Genomic DNA, 23,464 nt, shown 5'->3' with positions numbered 1-23,464 from the left:
AGCTGAGCGCAATTTGCACCCAGCGGGTGTCAAACGCACAACCTTCGGACACCGTGTCTCCACTAGGTTTGAATCCCACTCTCCTGACACCAGTTTTTGCGTAACTACCCTTGGTGAACACCGCAGGGTAACAGGGATGACCAAACGAGCTTAATGCGTACAGTTCAATGGCGGAGATAATACATTCATTCAGAACAACAGAACCTTCAGAACATTTATAAGGCTTCTCTCCTGTATGTATTACGTGATGTGTTTGTAAAGTTGATTAACAAGTGAAATCCCTGCTGCACACAGGACATTTATAAGGCTTCTCTCCGGTGTGTTTTACTTGATGTCTTTATAAAGTTGATGAACAAGTCAAATCCTTGATTCACACAGGACATTTATAAGGCTTCTCACCTGTGTGAGTTCTTTGATGTGTTTGTAAATGTGATGAACGAGTGAAATCCTTGCTGCACACAGGACATTTATAAGGCTTCTCTCCTGTGTGTGTTCTTTGATGTCTTTGTAAATATGATGAACAAGCAAAATCCTTGCTGCACACAGGACATTTATAAGGCTTCTCTCCTGTGTGTGTTCTTTGATGTATTTGTAAATCTGATGAACGAGCAAAATCCTTGCTACACACAGGACATTTATAAGGCTTCTCTCCTGTGTGTGTTCTTTGATGTATTTGTAAATCTGATGAACGAGCAAAATCCTTGCTACACACAGGACATTTATAAGGCTTCTCTCCTGTGTGTGTTCTTTGATGTCTTTGTAAATATGATGAACAAGCAAAATCCTTGCTGCACACAGGACATTTACAAGGCTTCTCTCCTGTGTGTGTTCTTTGATGTGTTTGTAAATTTGATGAACAAGCAAAATCCTTGCTGCACACAGGACATTTATAAGGCTTCTCTCGTGTGTGAGTTCTTTGATGTATTTGTAAATGTGATGAACAAGCAAAATCCTTGCAACACACAGGACATTTATAAAGCTTCTCTCCTGTGTGAGTTCTTTGATGTGTTTGTAAATATGATGAACAAGCAAAATCCTTGCTGCACACAGGACATTTATAAGGCTTCTCTCCTGTGTGAGTTCTTTGATGTCTTTGTAAATGTGATGAATGAGCAAAATCCTTGCTGCACACAGGACATTTATAAGGCTTCTCTCCTGTGTGTGTTCTTTGATGTGTTTGTAAATGTGATGAACGAGCAAAATCCTTGCTGCACACAGGACATTTATAAGGCTTCTCTCCTGTGTGTGTTCTTTGATGTGTTTGTAAATGTGATGAATGAGCAAAATCCTTGCTGCACACAGGACATTTATAAGGCTTTTCTCCTGTGTGTGTTCTTTGATGTGTTTGTAAATGTGATGAATGAGCAAAATCCTTGCTACACACAGGACATTTATAAGGCTTTTCTCCTGTGTGTGTTCTTTGATGTGTTTGTAAATGTGATGAATGAGCAAAATCCTTGCTACACACAGGACATTTATAAGGCTTCTCTCCTGTGTGAGTTCCTTGATGTCTTTGTAAATCTGATGAATGAGCAAAATCCTTGCTGCACACAGGACATTTATAAGGCTTCTCTCCTGTGTGTGTTCTTTGATGTGTTTGTAAATGTGATGAACGAGCAAAATCCTTGCTGCACACAGGACATTTATAAGGCTTCTCTCCTGTGTGAGTTCTTTGATGTCTTTGTAAATCTGATGAATGAGCAAAATCCTTGCTGCACACAGGACATTTATGAGGTTTCTCTCCTGTGTGTTTTACTTGATGACATTTCAATGTTGATAACCAAGACAATTCTTTGCTGCACACATTGCACTTGTATGGCGTCGCCCGTCTGTGTGTTGCTTGACATCTCTTTAAAGCCTTTAATGAGATAAATGTTTTCTTGCAAACAGAACACTTGTACAGCTTCTCGTTCCTTTCAATTTTCTTGAATGTCGAACTACAATTGTTCTTAGTCAATACACTGCTATTGTTGTTGACTTCCTGATAAGAAGTCTGTGTCATGTTCTGATTGAATGAAACTTCACTGTCAAACAATTGCGAACTTGACTTGGAATAAAAAACCAATTTCAATTGATTCTCTGCAAAGCCAATTCAAAAAACCATCAATAAATCACAATTGCTGTGAAACATCATTATTTTAAAAAGCAGAATGAATAGTACTCCATTACCATTGAAAACTGGCCCTTTGTCTATTCTTATCTGCCATGAGGCGGAACCGAAAGTAAAGGATCAATGTTTAAGGTCCCGTGACAAGAATGCTTTGAGATTTAGAGGTGGTTTCTATGTAAATGAAGGGTGCTGAACAAAATGGGTGGCAGTTATGCTTTCAAGATTGCTGACTTTTCTGGCTCCGTGCCATAAACCAATATAGCTGTCGCCAGAATATAAATTGGCCCTAACGTACCATACGTGGTTCATGTGTTTTTTCATACATTTTATAATTAATGGATGTCAGGGAATACATTTTTACCAGAAAATAATATTTATATTTAAAATAAATGTCCAAATCCCAAGAAGGCTGGCAAAATCCAAGATTGCCACTAAAATCTCTCCCACTCTCCTTTCCTCCTCTGTGGTGGCCCTGAATTTGTGAAGGTGGGGGTACACCATCCTATATTTGGGGGATCTATGGGTCGCTATTACGAGATCATCAGCTGTCTCCATGCTTGTTCAACACACAGAACTGAACTGTCTGGGGTATGCAACAACAACAACATGCTGGCTGATGTACGGCTTTGTTGATAGAGTGACAGCAACAAGATTATAAAAAACCCAACAACAAGCCATTGAATCAGAAATTTACCGCCGTGGATGTACCCTCTTTTACACCACCTCATTTAACACGTCAAACTAGTTATTCATGCCCGTAGTTTGTGTCCTTCATGATGTCCTTAAAAACAGTACGTTTCTTGTTTGGAAGGATTTTAAATTTTGTTTGATTGGCAGACGAACAGACAGGCTGAAGTAATTCCTATATAGCAAGTGTGAATGCACGCTCAAGACGAGACTCCATCAAATTTAGAGCCAACACACTCCCAAGCTGCACGTTCATATTCCGATTAGTGTTGAACGATATTCAAAATATGAAATTAAAAGGAAAGTATGTTGTTCCTCAAACACAGACTGACAGTGACATTTGTCAGACAGATTGAGTGAACCAATTGTGTCACCCCACTTTCCGCTACGCACGCAAGACAAAAGGAAACGTCCCAATAAGCCGAGGATGTCTTCATTGAATGATCTTATGACAGGGGTCATGCTTTATTTTATTTTTTAAGCGTGACCCCTGTCACACGTTCATATTCCGATTAGTGTTGAACGATATTCAAAATATGAAATTAAAAGGAAAGTATGTCGTTCCTCAAACACAGACTGACAGTGACATTTGTCAGACAGATTGAGTGAACCAATTGTGTCACCCCACTTTCCGCTACGCACGCAAGACAAAAGGAAACATCCCAATAAGCCGAGGATGTCTTCATTGAATGATCTTATGACAGGGGTCATGCTTAATTTTTTTTTTTTGAGGTCTGCCGGGCCACACCTGAAAATTTGACCCATCGGTACCATCTCTGGTGGGAAAGCCTCACTGTTTTTTTCATAGTTTAGGGCCGAGAGATGATGAATTGAGGTGATAGCAGTGTGAAATTGGCAGCTTTCTGGTAGTTATCACCTCTCAAACATCACCCTACCGCTATAATTTGAAGACCAAAATTTGGGGGTAGGGGAAACTAAAATGACTGTAGTTTCGCTCTGGGTGGGTCAATCTTAACAATATACCACTCATAATGTCCGTCTATGTACCCTCTATGTTATTCAAGAAGATATATGCAAAATATTTCATTATGTAGGTCACCAGAGGTCAAAAGGTCACCAAATTTAGGGGTTGCCCAAAATTGACCATCGGGCAAGTCATGTTGCTAGAATAAAGTAACAAATCACCCAATGGTGATTTAAACACTTGGAATGCATATTTTAGAGGTCTTTAGATGATTCTAAGGGGGACATTATTGAGTTGCTTTTGCAAAATTTTATTTCAGAGCAATTCATTTTGAACCATTTCTTGTAAATATACTGAAACGCAAAAGAAACTTACCACTTTTGAAACCTTTAAATATCAACAATAACACTGCATGTAGTAAATGTGTGAACTTATTTGCGGACAATAGTGTCCTCACTGTCAGACAAAACGGTCACGGATGGTCACTTGAACCTTCAATGGTCACTTCATAGCACAGCTGTTGAACAGCCATTTTGACTGTCAGTGATTAGCCAAGGGGTACGGGATGATTTTAATGAGCTGCACGTGATATCTTGATATTGGCTTTAAAAAGGCCAGTGCAAAATGGGCATTTTGACCGAAAAATTTGACCATTTTGACCAACTTCAAAAAGACCGAAAACGCAAAAGAAACTTACCGCCTTTGAAACCTTTAAATATCAACAATAACACTGCGTGTAGTAAATGTGTAAACTTATTTGTGGACAATAGTGTCCTCACTGTCAGACAAAATGGTCACGGATGGTCACTTGAACCTTCAATGGTCACTTCATAGCACAGCTGTTGAACAGCCATTTTGACTGTCAGTGATTAGCCAAGGGGTATGGGATGATTTTAATGAGCTGCACGTGATGTCTTGATATTGGCTTTAAAAAGGCCAGTGCAAAATGGGCATTTTGACCGAATTTTTTTACCATTTTGACCATTTTGACCAACTTCAAAAAGACCGAAAACGCAAAAGAAACTTACCACTTGTTTGAAATGTAATAAAATTGTAACAGTTCAAAATAAAACAAACCATCAATTGCTAATTGAAACATTGGCATTTTATTGATGACATGTCAAGTTTTTGCAACAATCGGCATATCGCTCGCCAGTTCTTCTCCAGACACGCTCACGCCCATCAGGACTGTCCACACAGAACCTTGACTCATCGCTGAAAGCGACCTCGTTCCACTGTGCCAAGGTCCACCGCTGATGCTGCTGGCACCATCTCTGTCGGTTGCAGCGATGGGCAGCCGTCATCACGGGGCATCTGTATGGTCTTCTGGCAGTCAGGCCATAGTCATGCAGTCGTCTTCGTGCAGTATCATTGGAGATCCGTGGGTTTGCACGCCCCGGAGTTTCTGCCGCAGTGTGGGATGCTGGACGGAATCGATCCCGCAGGTGACTTCGGACCATCTGCCTGTCCTGCCTTGCAGTGGTGACTCTTGGCCTCCCTGATCGAGGTCTGTCATCTGCAGAGTTGTGGAGGGTGTCTCTGTCCACCAGGGCCGATATCGTCTGGTGTGAACAGCCAAGGTGCCGTGGCACCTCACGGTAGCTCAGTCCGCCTTGCAGCATGCCCAGGGCACGCTGCCGTTGATCCCTTGACAATCGTGGCATGTTGATTGAAATGCCCATTTTGCACTGGCCTTTTTAAAGCCAATAACAAGACATCACGTGCAGCTCTTTAAAATCATCCCGTACCCCTTGGCTAATCACTGACAGTCAAAACGGCTGTTCAACAGCTGTGCTATGAAGTGACCATTGAAGGTTCAAGTGACCATCCGTGACCGTTTTGTCTGACAGTAAGGACACTATTGTCCACAAATAAGTTCACACATTTACTACACGCAGTGTTATTGTTGATATTTAAAGGTTTCAAAGGTGGTAAGTTTCTTTTGCGTTTCAGTATACCTAAAATCCAGGGTTTCGGGGGTAGGGGAAACCATAATGACTGTAGTTTTTGAGTGGATTGACCAAAATTGAAAATCTAATAGTCAAATTGTATGTCTATGTACGCTCGATCATAATGACACTAGATGATGCAAAATTATTTAAATGTGTAGGTCATCAGAGGTCAAAAGGTCACAAATTTTAGATGCTGCCAAAATCGTCTTTAGCACAACTTATTCTACTAAAACAAAGTAGTAAAAATGAACAAAAAGTAATATCAACTTCCAGAAATTCTATTTTTGATGTCTTTAGGTAATGTTGAGGGCTTGGAAAGTAACCTGAGTATTTTGAGTTCTCAATCTTCTTCATCATCATCATCATCATCATCATCATCATCATCATCATCGCAATCTGATTCAATATCAACTGTCATCTCCAGTTCATCCTCCTCATTTCGCTGGTTTTCGCAAGTTCGTAATTTACACATCGGCGTACATTTCAACCCATTGTCTATGCAGCCACACTCTCCCTTTTTGCAAAGTCGTTTGCACTGCCAGGCCATCATTTCCAACACAGCTTCAGTTTTCCTATTTTGTTAGTTTTCCTTGTTATAGAGCCACAAAGGTGACTGACAAAACTGAAGCACCAAGTTGAGTTTGTCTTGGAGCCTACGCCATTGTGGTGAACATCGAGGAAAAAGCGGACATCAAGAGAAATACGAACGTGGTCCGTTGCCACACGAACTGCCGGCACCTCACACGATGCTGGAGCCTCTTCCCTGAAGGTGGACACCGAAAGGATAAATGAGGTATGCTGCCATGTGGATCGCATACGAACCGAACCCTTACGTGGGATATCTGGCAGACTCCAGAGGGGAGGGGCCCTCATTGAAGAGGGGAAGGGGTCGATGTTGAGAAGGAGAGGGATTTTGAGTCAAGTCAAAAAAATGAATGTACGGGAAGCACTGCCCACACCGGGTGTGATAGATCGAGACGGGGCTTTGTGAATAGACATGACTCCGATGAACCGCGGGAAACTCCGGATGCCAGAGGCGAGGGTGTGGAGGTGGATGGGAGGGATTGTGAGAGGAAGGGGAAGGATGAGCGTGAATGCTCACGAAAAGCTGCTAATAATCTTACTATAATTCACCAAATGTCCGTCCGTCTGTTCCCAGGTACCGCAAAAATGGCTGAACCGATCGCAACGATATTTTTGGTGGGTAATCCTGGGACCCCCTGGAGTAAAATAGGCTTTATTGGTTTTCCAATTTTCCAGTTTTTCCAAACACGATGGAATAATATTTCACGATGGCTTTTCACGACAAACACGATGGTTTTTATTGAAATTCTATAAATACTGTTTAGATTTTGATGAGAATTTAGATCCTGCCGCAATGCGGAAGTGGACAGATGATGGCAAATGCACGGGTTTGATAATATCCAAATACAACCATCATTTAACCAATAGGCCTGGTGTTGGCTTAGCGGTTAGGGTGCCGGCTTGGGATCCCAGGATCCTAGGTTTGAATCCCTGTCGATTGCTGAATTAACGTCAGGGGGGTTGACTCAGCCTGTCATCCTTCCCAGGTCGGCAAATTGAGTACCAGCTTGCTGGGATGAATGATCACGGTGTGTACCCCGGTTTAGAATAGGTACACCGTATCCCTGCGCATCGTAAGAGGCGACCAAGGGTTGGCGCCAGGAAGGGCATCCGGCCATAAAAACATTGCCTCAAACAGGGAACCATGATTGTCATGGGGCCCGCAAGGCTAACCCCCGCTCTAGCAGGGAAAATGGCCTTAAAACGATCATTCATTCATATATTCATTTAAAACAGTATTTTGTTGAAGTATCAATTGATGATTGGAATCACCATTGACGGGGTATGGAAAAATGTACCCGTTTGTTTGCGAACGGGTACGTTTTTCATGGAAGTACTTCACGAACTTGTTGTCCATGTCTGACGTGTGACTCAAGGTGCTACAGGAATGTAGAATTTATTGGTTTCACCCTTTAGCATTCACCATTTCTACATTGTCTGTTTGCTTCTGGCCTCCCACCCGTACGGAGCGGAGGGGACGGAGGGGTGAATGCATGCGAGCCATTGCTGACACTGGATCTGATGGATTGAGACAGGGCTTTGTGGGCAGGCGTGGCGCCGATGAACCGCGGGGCATTCCGGGTGCCAGGGGTGGGGTATGGGGGAGGGTGGGAGTGGCGGGGCCGTGGCTGGGGTCCCCACGGGAGTATGGAGACGGGGAATGACGCGTGGTGTGCACGTCTCTGTGATGGGCGGGTCGGGGCGGCACTATGGGGCAGACCATGGTGATACATTCATCGAGGTGCCGAGAAATGTTGGGGTGCCGACGCCGACGGCAGATGTGGGTCCTGGAAATGGGGGTGGGAGTGAAGCAAGCGGAATTGCAATGCTGAGAAACTCATGCACGGTCTAGACTCTTGGGTGGGCTGCACTGTGGGTCACAGGGGGAGGGGCCTTCAGTGGATTGGGAGGAGGTAATGAAGATGGGCACAGGGAAACGATGGAACATCTTGTGTTGATAAAAAGAAGAAAAGTATCTCAAGCAAAGAGTCGCAGGCCTCCTATAGGGGAAACCCTATGCCTGTGCGGCCAGTCTGAGCAGCAGGAAAGTGCGCTGTAAAAAATAATAACTGTACCTTCTCAAGCGAGGAAATAGATCACTTTGGGAAGAGACATGATTACGCACCACAGCAAGAAGCTTCGAAAGTGCTGACTGTCTCACCACCATCAAAGACAATACTCCAGAGGAGAAAACTACCAACGGAAACCAGGAGTGTTGAGGTGAAGGAGATAATCCTCCAATGCAGGATGTATTCCAATTTCCATACATGAAGAATGGGGGAGTAAAGGTAAGGGTGAATGGTTCAGGAACCAGCTGAAAAAAACTGGCACGAGGGCGGAGACAGTCCCCCTTGATAATGTGAGAAGGTCTTTTCAACAATTAAAGATATCTAGATAAAGATAGAATAGAAGAGATAACATCTCAGGCAAGGCAACAAGTGGCAGAAGAGATTACAGTGAGGGGAGCTATGTGCATGCTTGAAGGTGAAGACAGAGATGGCAGGACGGATTGTAAGAGGAAGGGGAAGGAGCATGAAATGCCTACTTTGAAAGCAAATACCTATTTTGGGGGGCAATCGACCCCCCCAAAGGGGCAGATTTTTTTCAATGCCGTGAACATACTTTGGTACATCACTGGACGTGAAGGTTGTGGTCAAGTTTCATAGAAATTGTATGTTTAGTTTCAGAGAAGAAAGCAAATACCTCTTTTGGTGGGGTCAAACCTGGACCGACTTTGATCCCGGTAGACCCTCTTAGACTTCTATTTTCTTCGTGCCGTGAACAAACTTTGGTACTTCACAGGTGATGAAGGTTGTGGTCAAGTGTCATCGAAATAGTGGTGGAATGTTTTGGAAAAGAAAGGTTGAATCGGTCTCCACTCTCTTTGCTTGGATTTTTTTCCCGATGTTTAAAATCATTATTCTATTAAAATTGAAGCATCAAATTGATTGCTGCGGAGTGTATCGTTTTCTATGCACTCTCTCATTACTGTAGCATGTCATCTACCCTTATCCCCGTATTCCCTTTTAATAAACCCATTTTAATTATACGAGATGTTTTCCCACCTTTTACCTCCAGCGTGCTGCCTTGTTCGGCCTCAGATCGATTATTGGGTTTTGAAAATTGTAAAGAATAGTTAATTGAACGCAGTATACATTTAGTAAGCTCAACGATCCTCTGGAGCAGCCAAAGCTCCTGATGCCTCAGTGACGTTTGTCAGAGCCATTGATGCGACACAAGCTTGACTGTGTGCACACTGTATAAACTGATCAATCCTTCGACATGATGTTGAATTCAAGCCTTTTATTGATAATCAACCAAACCAAGTGGAGCTGTGCTGTGTGTTCTGTGCATGGATCTGCTTACCTTCATGCATCTTAGGAGCATTCTTCAGCTCCCAGAGAGAAAAAGCACAAGGTTCCTGCTTTACACACTCATTGCTCAAAGCATCCTGGGAACTCTGAGAGAAGTCATTTTGAAAATCTTCCATCTTCACTGGATGAACCAGATCTAAAAACAAGATGATCTCATGTTATTTAAGTAAAGAGATAAAATGAATACCAAAAAAACAAGGAGAAAAAAGACATGAAATGTCGAAGTCCCTGCGGTTTTAGTTATTTTTCTGTGCAGAGTTGAAGGCCGCCAGTCGGCCGTCTTTGCTCAGATTACAAAACAAAATCTTTTACATATGTATACTCTCATGTATTGTCCATGTGGCAAGTGTAAACAAAATTCATCCATGCATGTCCAATAAATGGTTGGAGACACATTTAAGTAATACACTGGCTGAAAGTCGGCCATCATTGTTCTGATTTCCAAAAAAAATGACATGCATATGTAAGCCATCATTCATGATCTGTGTGCCAAGTTTGAACAAGATCGGTAAATCCATGTTTGAGAAATGGTTGAAGAAATTCCCTTTTGATAAACCCATTTTAATAATGAAACGTTTCCCCCAACTTTTACCTCACGCATGTTACACAGCCTCAGATCAGAGTGATTATTGGGGTTTTCAACATCAGGTTTTGTTTTTACAACTAAAATAGCCGCCAGCCGGACATCTTTGATCGCATTGTGGATCAAAATTATTTGCACATGCAGTATATATCTTCATGTGTTGCCTTTGTGCCAAGTATGAACAAAATAGGGTCCATCCATGCCAGAAATATGGTTCAGGACGGATGTATTAACGCATGGATGGACAGGAAAGACCCAATGATATACAAATGTGCTTGTGATATACAAGGTGGAGGTAGAAGAAGCAATTTGCATCAGATGTTGTCATTGTGACAATAATGTCAGGCAGAATGTGATCATCACTCGTATAAGGGACCGTGTGGTAACTGTGATCTCATCCTATGATCAAAGGGTGTTTGCACATTGCATTTCGTTGATCTTGAGGAAGGCATCACTGGGCTTCTACGTCCTGAAGAAGTTTCTGGCTGTTAACAAATAGCAAGTGCAACCACTTCACAAGAGGAAAAAGAAAGAAAGATAGAAGCGCATTCCACTCCAAGCACTTTGGCGCACCCTGCTACGTACATGGCGAACGCACAAATATTATTAGCCTCGCTCGAGGGTATTGCATTTGAGTCAGTTTGTCTGTCTGTTTGTCCGCACACAATAAATGATTTTCTCTGCAACCGTTGGTCCGATTGACAGGAAATTTTCACCATAGGTGCGTCTTCTCCTGTATAAGTTTTAAATGATAATTATGACGTCATATGTCATGTGGTACAGTCACCACCTTGGAAAAACCGAAAAAATGCACCTCTTTATCGCTGAAAGCGCTGCATAGAAAAAAATTGAGACATGGCTCATTGTAAAGAAATCTCCATGCGGGATAACATACAGTCACGTGAAAAAGTAAGTACACCCCATGTAAAGTTTTGACTTTTTCAACATATTTCAACATCCAGCTATTTGATCTTCATTTCAGCAATATTGAGAGCTAAATGCTTGCTGTTGTTGTTCCGCCCCCCTTTTTTCTCGAACCGACCGCATGGTCAATGGCGGCCAAGGCGAACGCTAACCAAGGCGTGTAACATAATTGGGAGGGACAAGGCACCGTCTGTAGGTGCGCATAATGGCGCCGTTTGGAGAGAGCGATTGGGAAATGAGCGAATGGGGCCGATCTTATTTAATAATAATAATAATACATTTATTTTATATAGCGCTTTTCAAGAAGCCCAAAGATGCTTTGACAGCACAAAAAACAAGTGCAAAAAGACAAATATAAATCGGAAATAATCAAAGCAAAAGGAAGGAGAAGGAGAAGAGATAGTCAGGGGTTAAATGCTGTGGGTTAAATGTTAAATGCAGTGTTGAACAGGTGTGTCTTGAGTGATGTTTTGAATGTGGTGAGTGAGGAGGAGTCTCTGATGGTGTGAGGTAGTGAGTTCCAGGGGGTGGGAGCGGCGATGGAGAAGGACCTGTCCCCCCAGGATCTGAATTTGGTCTGGATGGGGGGGCTGGGGGGGGACAGGAGGTGGGCGCCAGCAGAGCGGAGGTTGCGGGAGGGAGTGTGTCTGGAGAGTGATTAATGCAACGCAGATTCAACTATTGGGAACACGGCCTTATCTAGACACATGATAAGGAAATAACTGAGATTTCTAAGGTGACCTACGTGTTGCATATGGACTAATTAAGGGTGCGACCTTTAACCTTTTAAAAATGGAATATTTACAAGAATTATTTACAAATTGAGGGTTCTAAAACCGCAACACTGGTCAATGGTGTTTGGAGCGAGCGCTAAGGCGACGAAGGCTCAATGCCGCTAATCAAACCACGTGACAATTTGGGGAGACTGTTGGGGAGACCATATGACTGTTGCGGATTCGGGGGTCGGCGCTCCCCTTATCAAGGTGGGGGTGGGGGAAAGGAAAGAGAGAGACAGAAAGACAGAGACAGAGAGACAGAGAGAGAGAGAACAAATGATGAATTGCGAAAGATGATGGGAATAGAGCCTATGATTGATGCTGTGAAGAGGAATAGGTTGAGATGGTTTGGTCATGTGTTGAGGAAGGATGACAGTAACTGGTTGAAAAGAGTGATGGAAATGAATGCAGCAGGAAGTAGAGGATGGGGAAGACCGAGAAAGACTTGGCTAAAGATGGTCGAAGAAGAAATGCGGGCAAGGGGGTTAACAAGGGGAGATGCAGAAAAAGGGGCAAAATGGAGAACATTGTCACGGGGACCGCAAGGCTAACCCCCGCTCTTGCAGGGAAAATCGCCTGAAAATGCCTGTTGTTGTTAATAATAATAATAATAATAATACATTTATTTTATATAGCGCTTTTCAAGAAGCCCAAAGGTGCTTTAAGAGAGTACAAAAAACAAGTGCAAAAAGACAAAAATCAATAGGTAAATAATCAAAGCAAAATGAAGGAGAAGGAGAAGAGATAGTCAGGGGTTAAATGCTGTGGGTTAAATGTTGAATGCAGTGTTGAACAGGTGGGTCTTGAGTGATGTTTTGAATGTGGTGAGTGAGGAGGAGTCTGATGGTGTGAGGTAGTGAGTTCCAGAGGGTGGGAGCAGCGATGGAGAAGGCCCTGCCCCCCCAGGATCTGAATTTCGTCCGGATGGGGGGGGGGGGTCAGGAGGTTGGTACCAGCAGAGCGGAGGTTGAGGGTGGGAGTGTGTCTGGAGAGGAGGTCAGTAAGGTAGGATGGGGCCAGGTTATGGAGGGCTTTGCAGGTCAAGAGGAGGATTTTGTGCTGGATTCTCTGGGGGATGGGGAGCCAGTGAAGCTTGTAAAGGACGGGGGTGATGTGGTCACGGGTCCGGGAATGGGTGAGTAGACGGGCAGGGGAGTTCTGAATGTATTGGAGTTTATTGGTGATTATTGAGGGTGAACCAGAGAGGAGGCTGTTGCAGTAGTCCAGACGGGAGGTGATGAAGGCGTGGATGAGGGTTTCAGCAGCCGTGGAGGAGAGGGATGGACGGTGACATGACATTCTGTTCCCGTGATGACATTCTGGCGTTCTTCGAGACTTCTTTCAGCATCTTGCGGTCTGCTCTCGGGCTGAACTTGCTGGGGCGGCCTGGCCTCAACAAGTTGGCAGTTGTTTGGAATCTTCTCCACTTGTCGATGATCTTCCAGACAGTCGAATTATTGATTTCAAATTGTTTGCAGATCTTTTTAAATCCCTTCCCAGACTTGTAGGCACATATAACCTTCTTTCTGAAGGCCTCAGAGAGCTATTTTGATCTTGGCATGGTGACGCCGCACACTTCAACAACAAACAACAAACCAAACTAAATGTCTGAGGTTTAAATAAGACAGGTTCCTCCAAGATCCTCTCTAACGATGTTCTAATCATTTGCACCTGAGCTGGTGCATCTCATTCTAATTTTAGGTATTTGAAGTCGTGATAAATGTAGGAGTGTATTTACTTTTTCCACATGCGAAATTTGCATTGATGTTTATTTAAATTAGACAATGGACTACAAAATGTAAATGTTTCATGATATTTGTTGTATTATATCACCTTTATCCATCAATATTGTTGAAATGAAGATCAGATAGCTGTATGTTGAAATATGTTGAAAAAGTCGAAACTTTACATGGGGTGTACATACTTTTTCACCTGACTGTATCCCCCCCCAAAAAAGGATGATGCCATTTAGCAACAACTTCGATGTGTTGCAGGTCTGAAAGAGCTTCACGTGGTTGTTGTTATTGCTCTTGTTGTTTTTCTTGACGGGGGTCGATTTTTGAAACGTGTACCCATTGGTCAGCCAGCTGCCGGACCCACACACCTTTGTCACTTGACTCCACCCATCATGGCACCCAGACAAAATAATATGGCCGCGATCTTGGTTTTCTGGTGGGCCGAAGACATCAGGCCTGAAGGTCTCTGCTGATTATACACTGCTCAGTTTTGTTGCGTTAAATTTCCATTGTCTTTGTTGGGGTTGAATGTCAGTCATGATAAGGAGCCCCCAAAAATCTAATCAATGTCGAATATAAAATATTCGTAAGATTTATGCAAGTCCGTCAGCACGCAAGGTATGCGGCTCCCTAAAAAAATTGCGTTGTGTAATTTTTGAACAGCGCCATGTTTGGGTTAAGCGGTCCGTGACCATGCGACAAATCAGCTCGTTCTGATATAAACCTGGGAGGGCTGACATGGATGAGATGTGTCAAGTTAATCTTTTATAGCGCTTTAAATGTGTGTTTCCCAATTGCGTTGTTCATCTTTTCAGAGTGCACTATTTTATCAAGTACTGTACAATAAAAAACAATAAAATTTTAATCAACAATTTTTGACTTGCTGAAGGGGCCAGATTGGGAACCTTTTTTTGGCCGTTCAACGATTACCATATTAATCCCTCATATACATTTTGTAAAGTGTATGCAAAAGTGATTTTAAAAGAAACGTTCAGGAAAAAGCTGTTTGTCACATCTGAGCCACGCTTCAATCTACGTTATTGCACTGCATTGACAGTCCTCCATGAGCCTTGACAAAAATAAGTGACTCCACCAAAACTAAAACACAACCAAATACAACCATTAAAATACAACCAAAAAAAGATTCAGGACATTTTAAAAACAATCAAACTTGAGAAGTGGAAGTGGGCAGGACACATCAGCAGAAGAGCAGATAACAGATGGACAACAGCTGTGACTGCAGTTACACCAATCAAAGGTAGCAGTCGTCAAGGAAGAGAATTGCCCAAACAGTGCAGACATCAGCCAAACAGTGCAGACATCAGCCAAACACTGTGGGACAGTAAATTGGAATGAGAAGACTGGGGACCGGAACATTTGGCGTGCCGAGGTTTTCGTCCACCATTGGGCTGACAACGGCTGCTCTGATAAGCCTTGACGTCGAAATAATCTCCTTTAATTTTTCCTTTCCATCCTCAATTATTGCCACAAGTGAATTCAAAATTCACAATCGATTGATATCTGTAGCATGTCACCTCTGCAAGATTTATTTTACTTCCACCTCATTTAGAAAAAAAACAAGTCATTCTAAAATTTTAACACCAAAGCAAACCGAGCATTCATGATTTTTTTTTTCTGAACATTTAGCTGAAGGTTTCTGAACATTTTAGAAGGAAAGGGTTGCAGCCAGAAGGGGATAAACCGTAGAAAAATGATTCGCTTTCTTTCCATCAAATGCTTTGTCCGAAAATGTTAATATATAGTAAATCTCATCGCAACACGAATCCCTTGGTAGTGACTGTAAAGTTACTGGAGGTTAAAATATATCATCTTCTATATATTAAAGTCGCGGCAGTTTTGTGTCCGTCCATCACACTACGTCATTATGTCTATGATGTCATTACAGCGTACGACATTTTCATTTACTCGTTCACCCGCTCACTACCAGAGCAACAATAGATCATTCCTCCTTGGTGTATATATATTACAGTCGATCTATGGTCAGGTCTCAATAACATTAGGTGTGTGTTCATTTACCAAGTTTCTGGTGGAGAGATTGCAAAGTGGTTTCAGCATTCGAGCAAGCACTCCATTCAAAACCATTGAGAAACGGCTGGCTTGGCAAGTGCTAGCTCGCAGCTTGGTAAATGAGCATTGAGCACACCCCCATCCTCCTCCCTTTCAGTTTTGTGTCAAACAGCAGGAAAAGTGGGTTTTATTGGTCGTTTTCAAAACAAAACCTGAATTGGTGGGTTTCAAAAGGCCACTACGAAAAACGCCACTTTAGCGGCAAGGTCATGTTTTATACCCCATTGTGGGGTATATAGATTACAGTAGATCTTCGCTCATCATATTCCCCCTTTCTCCCTCTGACCTGCTGTTCATGTTCCCCCATTCTATTTCTTCCCTGCTGGTCGTCTTCCCTCTTTCTCCCTCTTCTCTGCTGTTTATGTTCCCCCTTTCTCCATCTTCCCTCCTGTTCGTGTTCACCCTTTCTCCATCTTCCCTCCTGTTCATGTTCCCCCTTTCTCCCTCTGACCTGCTGTTCTTGTTTCCCCTTTCTCCCTCTGACCTGCTGTTCATGTTCCCCCTTTCTCCCTCTGACCTGCTGTTCATCTTCCCCTTTTCTCCCTCTGACCTGCTGTTCGTGTTCCCCCTTTCTCCCTCTTCCCTGTTGTTCGTGTTTCCACTTTCTCCCGCTGACCTGCTGTTCATGTTCCCCCTTTCTCCCTCTGACCTGCTGTTCATCTTCCCCTTTTCTCCCTCTGACCTGCTGTTCGCGTTCCCCCTTTCTCCCTCTGACCTGCTGTTCATGTTCCCCCTTTCTCCCTCTGACCTGCTGTTCGCGTTCCCCCTTTCTCCCTCTTCCCTCCTGTTCATGTTCACCCTTTCTCCCTCTGACTTGCTGTTCGTGTTCCTCCTTTCTCCCTCTGACCTGCTGTTCGTCTTCCCCCTTTCTCCCTCTTCCCTGCTGTTCGTGTTCCCCCTTTCACCCTCTGACCTGCTGTTCGTCTTCCCCTTTTCTCCCTCTGACCTGCTGTTTGTGTTCCCCCTTTCGCCCTCTGACCTGCTGTTCACGTTCCCCCATTCTCCCTCTTCCCTGTTGTTCGTGTTTCCCCTTTCTCCCTCTGACCTGCTGTTCACGTTCCCCCATTCTCCCTCTTCCCTGTTGTTCGTGTTTCCCCTTTTCTCCCTCTGACCTGCTGTTCGCGTTCCCCCTTTCTCCCTCTGACCTGCTGTTCGTGTTCCCCCTTTCGCCCTCTGACCTGCTGTTCATCTTCCCCTTTACTCCCTCTGACCTGCTGTTCGTGTTCCCCCCTTTCTCCCTCTTCCCTGTTGTTCGTGTTTCCCCTTTCTCCCTCTGACCTGCTGTTCATGTTCCCCCTTTCTCCCTCTGACCTGCTGTTCATCTTCCCCTTTTCTCCCTCTGACCTGCTGTTCACGTTCCCCCTTTCTCCCTCTGACCTGCTGTTCATGTTCCCCCTTTCTCCCTCTGACCTGCTGTTCGCATTCCCCCTTTCTCCCTCTTCCCTGCTGTTCGTGTTCCCCCTTTCTCCCTCTGACTTGCTGTTCGCGTTCCCCCCTTTCTCCCTCTTCCCTGCTGTTCGTGTTCCCCCTTTCTCCCTCTGACCTGCTGTTCATGTTCCCCCTTTCTCCCTCTGACCTGCTGTTCGTGTTCCCCCTTTCTCCCTCTTCCCTGCTGTTCGTGTTCCCCCTTTCTCCCTCTGACTTGCTGTTCGTGTTCCCCCTTTCTCCCTCTGACCTGCTGTTCGCGTTCCCCCTTTCTCCCTCTTCCCTGCTGTTCGTGTTCCCCCTTTCGCCCTCTGACCTGCTGTTCGTCTTCCCCTTTTCTCCCTCTTCCCTGCTGTTCGCCTGCTTCCCTTCCCTGTTTCTCCCTCTTCCCTGCTGTTCATGTTCCCCCTTTCTCCCTCTGACCTGCTGTTCGTGTTCCCCCTTTCTCCCTCTTCCCTGCTGTTCGTGTTCCCCCTTTCACCCTCTTCCCTGCTGTTCGTGTTCCCCCTTTCTCCCTCTGACCTGCTGTTCGCGTTCCCCCTTTCTCCCTCTTCCCTGCTGTTCGTGTTCCCCCTTTCTCCCTCTGACCTGCTGTTCATGTTCCCCCTTTCTCCTTCTGACCTGCTGTTCATGTTCCCCCTTTCTCCCTCTGACCTGCTGTTTGCGTTCCCCCTTTCGCCCTCTTCCCTGCTGTTCGTGTTCCCCCTTTCTCCCTCTGACCTGCTGTTCGCGTTCCCCCTTTCTCCCTCTTCCCTGCTGTTCGTTTTCCCCCTTTCGCCCTCTGACCTGCTGTTTGTCTTCCCCTTTTCTCCCTCTGACCTGCTGTTCGTGTTCGCCCTTCCGCCCTCTGACCTGCTGTTCATCTTCCCCTTTTCTCCCTCTGACCTGCTGTTCATCTTCCCCTTTTCGCCCTCTGACCTGCTGTTCGCGTTCCCCCTTTCTCCCTCTTCCCTGCTGTTCGTGTTCCCCCTTTCTCCCTCTGACCTGCTGTTCATCTTCCACTTTTCTCCCTCTGACCTGCTGTTCGTGTTCCCCCTTTCTCCCTCTGACCTGCTGTTCGTGTTCCCCTTTTCACCCTCTGACCTGCTGTTCATCTTCCCCTTTTCTCCCTCTGACCTGCTGTTCGTGTTCCCCCTTTCTCCCTCTTCCCTGTTGTTCGTGTTTCCCCTTTCTCCCTCTTCCCTGCTGTTCGTGTTCCCCCTTTCTCCCTCTGACTTGCTGTTCGCGTTCCCCCTTTCTCCCTCTTCCCTGCTGTTCGTGTTCCCCCTTTCTCCCTCTGACCTGCTGTTCATGTTCCCCCTTTCTCCCTCTGACCTGCTGTTCGTGTTCCCCCTTTCTCCCTCTTCCCTGCTGTTCGTGTTCCCCCTTTCTCCCTCTGACTTGCTGTTTGTGTTCCCCCTTTCTCCCTCTGACCTGCTGTTCGCGTTCCCCCTTTCTCCCTCTTCCCTGCTGTTCGTGTTCCCCCTTTCGCCCTCTGACCTGCTGTTCGTCTTCCCCTTTTCTCCCTCTTCCCTGCTGTTCATGTTCCCCCTTTCTCCCTCTTCCCTGCTGTTCATGTTCCCCCTTTCTCCCTCTGACTTGCTGTTCGTGTTCCCCCTTTCTCCCTCTGACCTGCTGTTCGTGTTCCCCCTTTCTCCCTCTTCCCTGCTGTTCGTGTTCCCCCTTTCTCCCTCTTCCCTGCTGTTCGTGTTCCCCCTTTCTCCCTCTTCCCTGCTGTTCATGTTCCCCCTTTCTCCCTCTTCCCTGCTGTTCATGTTCCCCCTTTCTCCCTCTGACCTGCTGTTCGTGTTCCCCCTTTCACCCTCTTCCCTGCTGTTCGTGTTCCCCCTTTCTCCCTCTTCCCTGCTGTTCGTGTTCCCCCTTTCACCCTCTTCCCTGCTCTTCGTGTTCCCCCTTTCTCCCTCTGACCTGCTGTTCGCGTTCCCTCTTTCTCCCTCTTCCCTGCTGTTCGTGTTCCCCCTTTCTCCCTCTGACCTGCTGTTCGCGTTCCCCCTTTCTCCCTCTTCCCTGCTGTTCGTGTTCCCCCTTTCTTCCTCTGACCTGCTGTTCGTGTTCCCCCTTTCGCCCTCTGACCTGCTGTTCGTGTTCCCCCTTTCTCCCTCTTCCCTGCTGTTCGTGTTCCCCCTTTCTCCCTCTGACCTGCTGTTCGTGTTCCCCCTTTCTCCCTCTGACCTGCTGTTCGTGTTCCCCCTTTCTCCCTCTTCCCTGCTTTTCGTGTTCCCCCTTTCTCCCTCTTCCCTGCTGTTCGTGTTCCCCCTTTCTCCCTCTTCCCTGCTGTTCGTGTTCCCCCTTTCTCCCTCTTCCCTGCTGTTCGTGTTCCCCCTTTCTCCCTCTTCCCTGCTGTTCGTGTTCCCCCTTTCTCCCTCTTCCCTGCTGTTCGTGTTCCCCCTTTCTCCCTCTGACCTGCTGTTCGTGTTCCCCCTTTCTCCCTCTTCCCTGCTGTTCGTGTTCCCCCTTTCTCCCTCTGACCTGCTGTTCGTGTTCCCCCTTTCTCCCTCTTCCCTGCTGTTCGTGTTCCCCCTTTCTTCCTCTGACCTGCTGTTCGTGTTCCCCCTTTCTCCCTCTTCCCTGCTGTTCGTGTTCCCCCTTTCTCCCTCTTCCCTGCTGATCGTGTTCCCCCTTTCTCCCTCTTCCCTGCTGTTCGTGTTCCCCCTTTCTCCCTCTTCCCTGCTGTTCGTGTCCCCCCTTTCTTCCTCTGACATGCTGTTCGTGTTCCCCCTTTCTCCCTCTGACCTGCTGTTCGTGTTCCCCCTTTCTCCCTCTTCCCTGCTGTTCGTGTTCCCCCTTTCTCCCTCTTCCCTGCTGTTCGTGTTCCCCCTTTCTTCCTCTGACCTGCTGTTCGTGTTCCCCCTTTCTCCCTCTTCCCTGCTGTTCGTGTTCCCCCCTTTCTTCCTCTGACCTGCTGTTCGTGTTCCCCCTTTCTCCCTCTGACCTGCTGTTCGTGTCCCCCCTTTCTCCCTCTTCCCTGCTGTTCGTGTTCCCCCTTTCTCCCTCTGACCTGCTGTTCGTGTCCCCCCTTTCTCCCTCTTCCCTGCTGTTCGTGTTCCCCCTTTCTTCCTCTGACCTGCTGTTCGTGTTCCCCCTTTCTCCCTCTTCCCTGCTGTTCGTGTTCCCCCCTTTCTTCCTCTGACCTGCTGTTCGTGTTCCCCCTTTCTCCCTCTGACCTGCTGTTCGTGTTCCCCCTTTCTCCCTCTGACCTGCTGTTCGTGTTCCCCCTTTCTCCCTCTTCCCTGCTGTTCGTGTTCCCCCTTTCTCCCTCTTCCCTGCTGTTCGTGTTTCCCCTTTCTCCCTCTTCCCTGCTGTTCGTGTTCCCCCTTTCTCCCTCTGACCTGCTGTTCGTGTTCCCCCTTTCTTCCTCTTCCCTGCTGTTCGTGTTCCCCCTTTCTCCCTCTGACCTGCTGTTCGTGTTCCCCCTTTCTCCCTCTTCCCTGCTGTTCGTGTTCCCCCTTTCTTCCTCTGACCTGCTGTTCGTGTTCCCCCTTTCTCCCTCTTCCCTGCTGTTCGTGTTCCCCCTTTCTCCCTCTTCCCTGCTGTTCGTGTTCCCCCTTTCTCCCTCTTCCCTGCTGTTCGTGTTCCCCCTTTCTTCCTCTGACCTGCTGTTCGTGTTCCCCCTTTCTCCCTCTGACCTGCTGTTCATGTTCCCCCTTTCTCCCTCTGACCTGCTGTTCGTGTTCCCCCTTTCTCCCTCTTCCCTGCTGTTCGTGTTCCCCCTTTCTCCCGCTTCCCTGCTGTTCGTGTTCCCCCTTTCTTCCTCTGACCTGCTGTTCGTGTTCCCCCTTTCTCCCTCTTCCCTGCTGTTCGTGTTCCCCCTTTCTCCCTCTTCCCTGCTGTTCGTGTTCCCCCTTTCTTCCTCTGACCTGCTGTGCGTCTTCCCCCTTTCGCCCTCTGACCTGCTGTTCGTGTTCCCCCTTTCTCCCTCTTCCCTGCTGTTCGTGTTCCCCCTTTCTTCCTCTGACCTGCTGTTCGTGTTCCCCCTTTCTCCCTCTTCCCTGCTGTTCGTGTTCCCCCTTTCTCCCTCTTCCCTGCTGTTCGTGTTCCCCCTTTCTCCCTCTTCCCTGCTGTTCGTGTTCCCCCTTTCTCCCTCTGACCTGCTGTTCGTGTTCCCCCTTTCTCCCTCTTCCCTGCTGTTCGTGTTCCCCCTTTCTCCCTCTTCCCTGCTGTTCGTGTTCCCCCTTTCTTCCTCTGACCTGCTGTTCGTGTTCCCCCTTTCTCCCTCTTCCCTGCTGTTCGTGTTCCCCCTTTCTCCCTCTTCCCTGCTGTTCGTGTTCCCCCTTTCTTCCTCTGACCTGCTGTTCGTGTTCCCCCTTTCGCCCTCTGACCTGCTGTTCGTGTTCCCCCTTTCTCCCTCTTCCCTGCTGTTCGTGTTCCCCCTTTCTCCCTCTGACCTGCTGTTCGTGTTCCCCCTTTCTCCCTCTGACCTGCTGTTCGTGTTCCCCCTTTCTCCCTCTTCCCTGCTGTTCGTGTTCCCCCTTTCTCCCTCTGACCTGCTGTTCGTGTTCCCCCTTTCTCCCTCTTCCCTGCTGTTCGTGTTCCCCCTTTCTCCCTCTTCCCTGCCGTTCGTGTTCCCCCTTTCTCCCTCTTCCCTGCTGTTCGTGTTCCCCCTTTCTCCCTCTTCCCTGCTGTTCGTGTTCCCCCTTTCTCCCTCTGACCTGCTGTTCGTGTTCCCCCTTTCGCCCTCTGACCTGCTGTTCGTGTTCCCCCTTTCTCCCTCTTCCCTGCCGTTCGTGTTCCCCCTTTCTCCCTCTTCCCTGCTGTTCGTGTTCCCCCTTTCTCCCTCTTCCCTGCTGTTCGTGTTCCCCCTTTCTCCCTCTGACCTGCTGTTCGTGTTCCCCCTTTCTCCCTCTGACCTGCTGTTCGTGTTCCCCCTTTCTCCCTCTGACCTGCTGTTCGTGTTCCCCCTTTCTCCCTCTGACCTGCTGTTCGTGTTCCCCCTTTCTCCCTCTTCCCTGCTGTTCGTGTTCCCCCTTTCTCCCGCTTCCCTGCTGTTCGTGTTCCCCCTTTCTTCCTCTGACCTGCTGTTCGTGTTCCCCCTTTCTCCCTCTTCCCTGCTGTTCGTGTTCCCCCTTTCTCCCTCTTCCCTGCTGTTCGTGTTCCCCCTTTCTTCCTCTGACCTGCTGTTCGTGTTCCCCCTTTCGCCCTCTGACCTGCTGTTCGTGTTCCCCCTTTCTCCCTATTCCCTGCTGTTCGTGTTCCCCCTTTCTTCCTCTGACCTGCTGTTCGTGTCCCCCCTTTCTCCCTCTTCCCTGCTGTTCGTGTTCCCCCTTTCTCCCTCTTCCCTGCTGTTCGTGTTCCCCCTTTCTCCCTCTTCCCTGCTGTTCGTGTTCCCCCTTTCTCCCTCTTCCCTGCTGTTCATGTTCCCCCTTTCTCCCTCTGACCTGCTGTTCGTGTTCCCCCTTTCTCCCTCTTCCCTGCTGTTCGTGTTCCCCCTTTCTCCCTCTTCCCTGCTGTTCGTGTTCCCCCTTTCTTCCTCTGACCTGCTGTTCGTGTTCCCCCTTTCTCCCTCTTCCCTGCTGTTCGTGTTCCCCCTTTCTCCCTCTTCCCTGCTGTTCGTGTTCCCCCTTTCTTCCTCTGACCTGCTGTTCGTGTTCCCCCTTTCGCCCTCTGACCTGCTGTTCGTGTTCCCCCTTTCTCCCTCTTCCCTGCTGTTCGTGTTCCCCCTTTCTCCCTCTGACCTGCTGTTCGTGTTCCCCCTTTCTCCCTCTTCCCTGCTGTTCGTGTTCCCCCTTTCTCCCTCTGACCTGCTGTTCGTGTTCCCCCTTTCTCCCTCTTCCCTGCTGTTCGTGTTCCCCCTTTCTCCCTCTTCCCTGCTGTTCGTGTTCCCCCTTTCTCCCTCTTCCCTGCTGTTCGTGTTCCCCCTTTCTCCCTCTTCCCTGCCGTTCGTGTTCCCCCTTTCTCCCTCTTCCCTGCTGTTCGTGTTCCCCCTTTCTCCCTCTTCCCTGCTGTTCGTGTTCCCCCTTTCTCCTGATGTTGCCTTTGTTATGTTGTGTTCTAATCTGTTCTGTGTAGGAGGTCTTCCATAAGCCTCGACCATGTATGACAATGAAAAGTACTTAAACTACAACAACAACTACAACGACAGTAATGTGCGTTTGTGGTTCAAACCTTCATGTTGAGGGAACGAATCATCGACGAACTCGGACTTCACCTTCACCTTCACAATAACACCTGAAACAAAAACAATCCATTTAAACTAAACTTTCAGGAACCAGCAGAAGGTGCCGGTGCGGAGAGAACGACACGTACCGGGTCCCGGGTCTTCATCCTCGGGTGGTCCGACCCTGGACCCACGATCTGAGGGA

The 23,464-nt window shown here is 47.1% G+C and overlaps 1 protein-coding gene across 1 annotated transcript in view; it reads right to left on the bottom strand.

Moving 5' to 3' along the window:
- The window catches only part of LOC144892110 (uncharacterized), a 48,476-nt gene that overhangs the window by 289 nt on the left and 24,723 nt on the right, over nucleotides 1–23,464 (bottom strand). The window contains exon 5 of the mRNA XM_078777327.1: nucleotides 1–1,679. This exon is cut by the window's left edge and continues 289 nt beyond it. Coding sequence (XP_078633453.1) covers nucleotides 371–1,679 — 1,309 coding nt within the window. The 3' untranslated portion in view covers nucleotides 1–370. The remainder of the gene's footprint in view (nucleotides 1,680–23,464) is intronic.

This window comes from Myxine glutinosa, chromosome 5 (assembly GCF_964187855.1).
Source record: "Myxine glutinosa chromosome 5, kmMyxGlut1.1, whole genome shotgun sequence".
Taxonomy (NCBI): domain Eukaryota; kingdom Metazoa; phylum Chordata; class Myxini; order Myxiniformes; family Myxinidae; genus Myxine; species Myxine glutinosa.
This window is presented reverse-complemented; position numbering and strand designations above follow the sequence as displayed.